The following is a 10,087-nucleotide window of genomic DNA, read 5'->3' on the forward strand; positions in this document are numbered from 1 at the left end:
GCCCCCTTCCCCCTCTATCAAACATGACTGTCAACAGGTGTTACAAAAGCGGTGCCTAGCGGCAGGAGAGTTAAACGCACCCACAATTTAATGCCCCCCAAATGTCAATCATAATACAAAGCAGCACAAGAAGAATATATTAAAAGTAGTCGTGATTGGACCGTAAAACAGCTCTGACACTGTGAGGAACAGAAATAGATTTAGTATAGGAATAGCGGATGTCATGACAAGTTACAGGAATGATACATGACACTTATGACACCTGTTAGACACAAAAAATATCGAAGAAAGTTTTCTGTAATGATAAACTGGCGAGATAACTGTGGTCAAAACATCCCATGAGAAAAGAAAACAAATGCCATTAAATATGAGGTTGCAAGAAGTCTAAAAGCGGATGCTTTACATTTGTTGTTACCCATGAAAAATTACCATCATTTTGATGCTCTCGCCAAGGTAACTTTGGTAACCTTTGACCTTCCAAGATGGCGGCGGTGGTGGTGTTTTTCGTCTGCCTGGCTATTTTCTTCGCTTTTACCGTTTCTGTGGTCCTGTCATGGGGTCTGTTAGCTGTCCTACCGCTCCTGCTGTCAGTTCTGACCGCGTTGCTGCTCTACAGACGGAGCCCGGCCGGTAAACGCGTGTCTGTGCTCGTGTTAGGAGACATCGGCCGGAGTCCACGCATGCAGTATCACGCCATCTCACTGGCGAAGGAGGGCTTCGACGTGGATCTAGTTGGGTTTTCTGGTTGGTTGTAGCTTGTTGCCTTACTTTAAAGAACATGAAAGAACCATGTTCCAGTTTTACCGTATGTTCATTTCATTTGTGAGGGGGAAAGCCCTCCTCAATCCTCAAGGCTGAAAGTCATTTTACTGATGCAATCTTTGATAACAGATTGCCTACGTACTAGCCTGGTTACCACTCTATTAAATTAATAATTTGCAATTGGCAGGCTTAGGGGTATCATACCTTCTCCAGTCCTATTGAGTGAGTGAGTGAGTGAGTGAGTGAGTGAGTGAGTGAGTGAGTGAGTGAGTGAGTGAGTGAGTGAGTGAGTGAGTGAGTGAGTGAGTGAGTGAGTGAGTGAGTGAGTGAGTGAGTGAGAGTGAACATTCCCTAAAATTTAAAGATGATAGACTCTTCATGTCATCCATAATATTTTACTCATCCCCAATGTATATCAAGAGGGCATAAATAACTTGTGGTACTCACTGTAATATTAATGAATCATCTTCTTGTCTGTTGTCATTTTTTAGGTTCCAAGCCCCACCAGGGTGTACTGAATAACAAGAGGATCTCTCAGCACTTTCTACCTGAACCACCAACATTCCCCAAAGGTGGCCACATCCCACATTTCCATACATGAAGATTCTGAATTAATCCTATTGTCTCTCTTATTGGTCATACACTTCCAGAGTACATTTACCTAGCTTAGACATACATGTGGTCTATCACAATATCTAGAGAATAAGATTCCATAAATAACTCTTCCAGTAATGACAAATCTGTGGTGGTCTTAAGGTATCTGTGAGAACTACTACTACTAGCTGTAGGAGAGTTATGCTAGTTTGCAATCCATGTAGTTGGAGGGGTTGGTCATGATATTTTCTGACTGCATGGTTTCAAATTCAATGTAACACTAACTAACAGACCCTCCTAACAAATAAATACTAACTTAAGACGAAATGTGTATTACAGAGACAAGTGTTTTATACTAAATCTGGCTGTTCTTCAGTTGTCCCCAGGTTCCTACACTATATCCTCAAAGCTGTGTTCCAGTCTGTACAACTGCTGGCAGTTTTACTGGTCCAGACAGAGAAACCAGCTTACCTATTAGTTCAGGTAGCTTGACTCGAGTTTCTTGCACAGTTGTATTACAATCTCCAAGTACTAGTAGATCTTTTATTAGCGCTTGGGGGTTACCCAAGACAGTATCCATCCAATAGTTATAGTAGTATCCAAAATGCAGTTGCCCTGTTGAACAACACTATGATTTTACATGTACATGTATTTAATTCCATGTCAGCACACTTGTTTGGCTTTGAAAGAAAAGTAAAATGATGGGAGACAGATATTAAAAAGCCTACTTTGGAAATAAGATGCATGTAGCTGTGCATCACCCACTCTACATTTGCAGTTTATTTCCCAAAAGGTTCAGTCCTCAAGCACATTTGTAATTGTAGTTAATGCTCATTATTATAAGGATCAATTTCAAATGTTACTTAAATGTTACCCTATCTTTTCTTTCCCATTAGAACCCCCCTGCTATCCCCACCCTGGCTATAGCCTGGCTGGTGTGTCTGTTGAGAGGCACCAGGTTCCTGATAGACTGGCACAACTATGGCTACACCATCCTGGGGCTGGCTCTGAGTCCCAAACACCCCCTCCTCATGTTCTCCAAATGGTATGTTCCACATATTTTAGGTTGTTGGGTTGTATGGGTTTATGCAAGGAGGTTAAATACAATGTATTATTGTTATATTATTGGATCATTATTGTTATGAAATGTGCTACAATTACAGTAAGTTTTGTATCATCTTTTTTCGTACGAGGTATGAGGGCTTCTTTGGAACTCTGTCCTCTGGAAACTTGTGTGTCACAAATGCAATGAAGAAGGACCTACTTGCCAAGTGGGGAATCAGGTAAAGAACAATACTAGTAGTGATCATTATAATCTTCAGAAAGTATTATAGATAATATAACTATGCAGTTTATTGTGAAGGTATTCAGCCTGATCAATATCATTTATTCTTTGGTGTATTCTTTGGTGTATGTGTGGGCAAAATATAAATGTGTTGAATTTTGGTAACCTTTACCAATATTTTTAAATCAACTTTCAGAGCTGTCACCATGTATGACAGGCCTCCGCTCATCTTCAGGTCATTTGAAACTGAGGAACAACATGAGGTATGGACCTTTCTTCATTTGTAGTCATTCATCCATCCATCCATCCATCCATCCATCCATCCATTCATTCATTCATTCATTCATGCATTTCTAAAAAAAATCTTCAATGGATTGACATAGTGTAGTGTCATACGTGGAAGACATTATGTAAGATGAATATTGACCATTTCTTTGATTACAGTTGTTCTGTAGGCTGAGAAAGGAATACCCAGTTTTTGGCTCCAGGTAACTAAAACAACACATTCTTTGTTGAGTCCTAATTCAAGTTCAAGTGTAACTACCTTCTTGATCATTCATATGTAGTAATAGTACATTAGACATAGTCTTTTGAGACTCTCTGGCAGGAAGACAGGAGATAGTACATTATATTTCTAATTCTGTAACACTTCTTTAGTGTTTATGTAAAATTCATAGTTGATACACATGTTATAAAAATGCAAGATATGTTAAAATGCTATATTGTAATGTCAGCTGTACTGGTCTTCTGCAATTACATTCTCATTTTGATCTCTACAAAACAATCATCAATTCAATCAATAGTATCACCAATTCTGCCAAATCCTAGTCTTAATATCCTCCATTCTGTAAGCATAAATCAAGCAATTTTGTTATTGCTAACCATAATATGCCTAATGTAGTAGAGACTAGGAAAAAACTTTATACCAATTTCCATTCTTTTATTACTGTAATAAACTTTAGATCAGGAGAAGCAGACAGTAAGAGGACAGCTTTCACTGAAGAGACAGAAGATGGGACTGTTAGACAGATAGCAGACAGACCTGCACTGTTGGTCAGCAGTACCAGTTGGACAGGTAGGGAACATCGTTTTCTTATCTTTACCAGGTCCAGGAGTATCGTTTTGGGTAAATGACTTTTAAGTTTTATGGTTTAAAGTCTAAATAGCGATGGTTGCTTGGGGGATGGTAGGTGATTTTGACAGTTGATTGCTAGGGACTCCTGTCAAGCCTGAAGGTGACACAGCACATGCTGAATGAGAGTAAGAGGGTGGTACATGTATTATGATGAATTCAGAAAGTGGTGTAATACATCTCCAGAGCACTGTTTCTAGCTGAAGAATTTGTATATGTATAGTTCATGTTATACACTGTGGTTTTGATTCTTACAGGTATATTTTGTCTCCTCGTTTTCAAAAATATTGAGTCTATTGCTTTTTTTTTTCATTTTTCTAGAGGATGAGGATTTCTCAATTCTTCTGAATGCACTGGAAGGTAAGAATGGAAATCGGTTCCTCAGAGAATGCATTGGCTTTCTAGCGCTCTCTAGCAGTCAACTGAAAAACTGCAGCTTCTGCCCATACTGCAGGTTACAAGGATACTAGCACACTGTATTGTAAAAATGCTATAAAACAACTATTGTACATGTAGCTTCTTCTAAGTGCTTTCTACTACACACTTACAGTTGTTTTCTCAGAAACTGTATCAGATATTTCAACACTTCTTTATGACAAAAATGAATAAACAAGTTGTTTATTTTCCACAGTTTATGAGAAATCAGCAGCTGAAAAGGGATGTCAACTGCCAGACCTGATATGTGCCATCACAGGTAACTAAAATACAATTTTTCACATAATGTTTGTTTAACAAATGTCAGAAGTGTCAACCATATACATGTACATGTAGGTAATTTTGTAAATGTAGAATTTATAGTATCAGTTAGTAAAATCATTGTGTAAACTGTTATCTGAAATTTACAAAGAATCATCAGATGCTATCATATTTAAGTAGGATTCCTTATCACTACAATTTACTGATAAGATAATAGCAATGAAAATAAATTAAGAAGATACAGTAAAGATGTTCTTGACATGTCCTCTAGGAAAGGGGCCTCAGAAGGAGTACTACCAAGGACTGATAGCCAAGAAGAAGTTCCAGCATGTCCAGATCTGTACTCCATGGCTGGCAGCTGAGGACTACCCGAAACTCTTAGGTAAGAAACACAACACAAAAAGGTTTATCTGCACCACTAATCCAGTAGACTAGGCCTACTTATGAAAGTGATTGATATTTTTTTGGTGTTATCTATAACCTGCTAATTGATGGTTTGTATTGCCTTAACTTATTAACCAGTGGTTTATTGACCCACAGGTTCAGCAGACCTAGGTGTTTGCCTGCACTACTCCTCCAGTGGGCTGGACCTGCCTATGAAAGTGGTGGACATGTTTGGGTGCGGCCTGCCTGTCTGTGCCATTCACTTCAACTGGTAGGTTTTGGCAACACCTCAGGAGCAGTGCCTTATTTTCTTCAGCATTCTCCATACTATTGAACTTATTATTCTGCAGTTTGGTGTGTCTTCACATTTGTCTCCAATGGAAAATTTTTGTAGTATATCAATGTATTTTTTTCTACCAGAATATTACAACTTTTCATCTGTGTGCTATACAAGTATTTATCTAATGTTTATCAATACACATGTACTCTATTATCATTGCTTGAAACAAATTTAGATGAAAATGGGAACATTTTTTGTTTGTATTCTTCCTTCTCAGCTTGCATGAGCTTGTGAAACATGAGGAGAATGGACTTGTGTTCCACAATGAAGAGCAATTGGCAAAGCAGATACAGGTATATTTTATGGATTGTCATTTGCAATATACAAACTTAATATGATTCTGAAATTAAGAATCTTTGTGCTATCCATTTGCTTGGTATATGTATGGTTACTTGCATAATATACAAATAATGCTTTTAAAGGGATAGCTGATAAAACTAATTTTTAACAAGTTGATTTATCTTAAAGTCTGATTCATGAAAATGTAATTTCTACCAAAGTTATTAACCCTCATACATATGATTTAATCCAAATCTCGCCTTGTTATTAGGATCTACTTGATGGATTTCCTGTGACCCAAGGCAAGTTGAAGACATTCCGAGACAACCTTCAGTCATTCCAGAGTCTAAGATGGGACCAGTGTTGGAAAGACAACGTCCTTCCACTTCTTAAACATTGACATCATCAGTCTCATCTTTAATGAAAACCCTGAAAAAATACACTGTATGATTCATTTTTTGTTCCTGCTATTCCTAGATTGCTTCTTGCTTGTTTGTACCACTTGTTTACAATTTCATGTATGTCATGAATGTTGACATGTTGTTTGTCATCAATCATAAAAAGGCCCCAGAATTGTAATGTAAGGACATTGTCAATGAAGGTTAGACATCCACAGGTAGACTATGTAATGCAATGTAATACATAATTTATTATTAGTCTATATGTATTTAATACATACTACATTTTGTAGTAGTCTTTGCCAGACATCCACTGCTTGACTATGTATAGTCTCTATGTGTGTAACACTCTGGTGACTGAATACTTAGTAGTGTTCAAGCACTAATGGGGATCAAAATAAAAACAAACAAACAAACACTCTGGTGTCACTGTGTGCCAGACCCAGGAGTTTAGTCTATAACCTCCGTGGCTATACCATGGCTAGACTAACGACCTGGGTTCAAAAACAGTCAAATTTAGCCAAATATGGGGAAGAATGAGGGAAGCATAGTTTGGCAACTTCATTTGGTTGTGATGAAATGAAGCCCTAAAGCTGGACCCACTCCCCTGTCCAGTTGGACCCTATTTTGGACCCCTTAGGAAGGGATGGTGGAGGCTTCGTAATACATTTAATGATATCATTGTTTAATTATATGTCACCACTTACTGGTATTCTAAAGAAAGCAGTGTTTGCAAAATAAAATACATTGTAATCACTGATTGTTAAAAAATTGGATGTCTTTAAGTACACACAAATGTAATGTCCAGGTACTCAGGTTTGCTGCTTCAGTTTTTTGCCTCCACTTGTATTAATCACATAACATATATTTATAGTTCATGAAATGCTAGTTCATGAAATTACAATCATCTAAAATAGGAGACAAAAATGCTAATAAGTTTGAAACACACATTAAATGGATACCGGTTCAAACTACTTATATCACAAGACAGTGTAACACTAACAGTACAATTTTGGCATGCAAGCCTTAAGATGGTAAAGATAAACATTTGTGGCAAAGTTGCAGGTCGTTTTTGTGTACAAGATTATCATGAAAATCCATGGCTGCTTTTCTCAGATAAAAAGAAGAATTATTATTACATTCCTTGTTGGTCTGTCATTATTTATATGGTCCTATGGGAGATTTTCAAACATGTAAATAATGGACAAAAAGCTTGATCTGCTTTTTCCACCGCAGGGACTGGATGGGTCTACCAATTTACCTGAAAACACCGGAAAACACATATAGGAGGCTTAAATCTACCGGAATACACCCTGCATTGATGAGATAACAGCCCAAGTTGCTGTATTTTGGCATAAGATAACTAATACGTAGCCCAGGGAACAAGAAACCTTAAATAATGAATTGGCGGAGGCAAGGCTATAATATATACGTAGGTGGGATTCAGGGTTTACGGAAAAACCTGGGCTGTCTACCTTACCAGGCTACCTTACCAGTCTACCTTGCCTGTCTAGGACGTCAGGCTACTGAACTCCCCCCCATCCACAGCCTCACGAATAGCAAGACTTCCAAGCAGCTGCGCCCCCTGGCGGAATGCACCCACTACTTTGGCACGTGCGTGTGCACAAACCTTAGGCCTGTGCAGCATGGAGCCTGACTAATCGCGCTCCTCTGGTGTAACACAATCTAGAAATAAACTGAACAAGGGCTCACAGAGGGCTCGTAGAGGCACCTTTACAATAGATACGTAAAAAAGAAGAAAACACAAATTTAGCACAAATAAATATACGCTTTGTGCTAGTGACAATCATCGTCGACTCGGCGTGGTTACCCAAGTGATGTCAATGTGTCAGGAATGGGGTGTGAGTGAAGAGATGTCACACGTTGTGCGATAGCGATTCAGCCGCTTCAGCGATTCTTCATTTGAACGTTATTTTTCATAATTGTTGAAGGGTAAAACTTTTAACATCATGTCTTCTTTTTCACTTTTTTGGTTAATTCTGAAAAGATACTTTTACAGCACAGTACACGGCATAAATCTAGTTTTTAATAATTTTTTTGGAACTACATGTCCACAGTGGTACCGGCCGTGCGTACGTTTCAGACGTGAATATTTGTCTCACCATGGAGGTAGAAAGTGGTCTCACACAAGCCCAAAATCGGGGCGTACTTTTATCGGGATGCGTACAGTATTCGGGAATTTTCGGAGAAAGAGACAATCACATGGAAAATGGGGGGAGGGCCACCGAAAAATTGTTTGGGCCATTGAAAAAAAGGGAGGGCCATGGGAAATTTTTTTCCGGACCCTTTTTGCACCAGCCCGCCCCCCCCCCGGTAAATAGCGTACAGTCCCTGTAAGATTATCTACAGATGTGCGGCACAGACAATGCTGCCCCCGCACTTTATAGGTCAAAAGTTCACCCTGTTCTGATACAATACACACTCCGACCCGCGCGCTCTCAAAGTAACCACGAGATATCCTGTTACTGTTGATTACCCTTGGCTCATTAAAACTCAAGAAAAAAAAATAGAATAAAATATAATATCTTGTTCAGTTTATTTCTATTCGCCCCAGTAGATTTCTTGCTAATGACCCCCACCCACTTCGGGGCGGCCGCCCGCCAGGAGCGCGATTAGTCAGGCTATGTTGTTTTAACTCCATGCTGCACAGGCCTGTGCACACGCACGTGCCAAAGTAGTGGGTGCAATTCTGATGCATACCGCCAGGGAGCGCAGCTGCTTGGAAGTCTTGCTATTCGTGAGGCTGTGGATGGGGGGAGTTCAGTAGCCTGACGTCCTAGACAGGCAAGGTAGACTGGTAAGGTAGCCTGGTAAGGTAGACAGCCCAGGTTTTTCCGTAAACCCGTGGGATTCATAGTGATTTCTTGTTCCCTGGGTCACATATAAGTTATGTTAGGCCACACCAAGTAAATTTTATGGATGACGTCCGCGCGCGCATTGATTTTGGCCTGTTCCTAGAAAAAAAAAACAACAAGAAATTCCGCTTCCTGTAACTATGACCAAAGAGTCACGACAGTGCCGCAAATCGTCCGATTGACGTGAAACCCGTAACGCGAAATGGGTAAGCCTGAGGCTATTGACAGGATCGTCCTGTCAACAGCAGGAAATACTGCACTGCTGACAGGATCGTCCTGTCAATAGCAGAAAATACTGCACTGCTGACAGGACGATCCTGTCAATAGCAGAAAATATTGCACTGCTGACAGGACGATCCTGTCAATAACAGGAAATACTGCATTGCTGACAGGATCGTCCTGTCAGCAGTGCCATTTTTGGCACTATTGACAGGATTTTTTAAATCTTCCATTTTGGGCTCTATTGACATGATTTCTTCTTTGTTTTCATTTGTTTAACCAGTCATAAGGCATATGCTACTGTACTGCAGATTAGGCGTTTCACGATGGCGGCTATCATCACAGTAAATAAAATGGTAAAACAATGGTAACACAGTAAATAAAATAGTAAAACAAGCTAAAGCTAGTTACTGCCAGCAGAGCAGAAGCTTGAAGAAAACATGTCTGATTCTAAGAAGCTATGGGGTACCATCGGTGAAGTCCTTCCCAGGAAAAGCAATGTTGTCACCGAAGTCACTTACCTGGGCAGGGAAACATCTCAACAGTCTGTCCGACATTGTCAAGGGCTTTAATGAGTTCTTCAGCACAATTGGGGGTAAGCTAGCTGAGTATTTCGGCTCTCACACGGCGGACCTCCAGTGCCCTGCACAATATGAGAACTTAGAAAGCACCTTTACCTTCACCCCGATAAGTGACCAAGCTGTGCTGACACAGCTTAAACACCTGCCAGTGAAGAAGGCCCCTGGCTTGGACAATATCCACCCCAGACTCCTGAAACATGCAGCTGAGGCTGTAACTAAACCCTTAACACACATATACAACCTGTCCCTCAATACTGGTATCATCCCACCCGAGTGGAAGTCAGCAAGAGTAACACCTATCCACAAAGGAGGGGATCAGTCTGATCCTAACAACTTCAGACCAATCTCAGTTCTACCAGTCATTATGAAGATCCTTGAGAGAGAGGTACATAAGCAGTTTCTGATTTACCTACAGGCACACAAGATACTTAACCCTAGCCAATCTGGCTTTAGACCACTACACTCAACAACTACCACATTAATTGATGTCACAGATTACATTTTAGATAACATTTCCAGTGGAAAACTAGTTGGTGCTGTG

At 39.9% G+C, this 10,087-nt stretch overlaps 1 protein-coding gene across 1 annotated transcript; it reads left to right on the plus strand.

The window, feature by feature from the left end:
• Window positions 1-463: 463 nt before the first annotated feature.
• On the plus strand, window positions 464-6,077 carry LOC109483457 (chitobiosyldiphosphodolichol beta-mannosyltransferase-like). Its single transcript, XM_019786500.1, has 14 exons — window positions 464-744; window positions 1,254-1,334; window positions 1,733-1,839; window positions 2,253-2,401; window positions 2,550-2,639; window positions 2,838-2,904; window positions 3,086-3,129; window positions 3,604-3,716; window positions 4,095-4,133; window positions 4,405-4,467; window positions 4,741-4,851; window positions 5,010-5,124; window positions 5,411-5,486; window positions 5,744-6,077. Exons 1-14 carry the CDS (start codon window positions 483-485, stop codon window positions 5,870-5,872), a joined length of 1,446 nt encoding a protein of 481 aa, XP_019642059.1. The 5' UTR covers window positions 464-482; the 3' UTR covers window positions 5,873-6,077.
• Window positions 6,078-10,087: the final 4,010 nt, after the last annotated feature.

The sequence above is a fragment of the Branchiostoma belcheri genome, unplaced genomic scaffold (assembly GCF_001625305.1).
Source record: "Branchiostoma belcheri isolate BF01 breed outbred unplaced genomic scaffold, Haploidv18h27 scaffold64, whole genome shotgun sequence".
In the NCBI taxonomy this organism is placed as follows: domain Eukaryota; kingdom Metazoa; phylum Chordata; class Leptocardii; order Amphioxiformes; family Branchiostomatidae; genus Branchiostoma; species Branchiostoma belcheri.

Bases quoted from the DNA above. Each gene is read 5' to 3' on its own strand.
- LOC109483457 (XM_019786500.1), top strand. From the start codon at position 483: ATGGCGGCGGTGGTGGTGTTTTTCGTCTGCCTGGCTATTTTCTTCGCT. The intron at 3,130-3,603 runs GTAACTAAAACA...AATAAACTTTAG, and splicing joins TACCCAGTTTTTGGCTCCAG to ATCAGGAGAAGCAGACAGTA. The intron at 4,468-4,740 runs GTAACTAAAATA...CATGTCCTCTAG, and splicing joins CCTGATATGTGCCATCACAG to GAAAGGGGCCTCAGAAGGAG.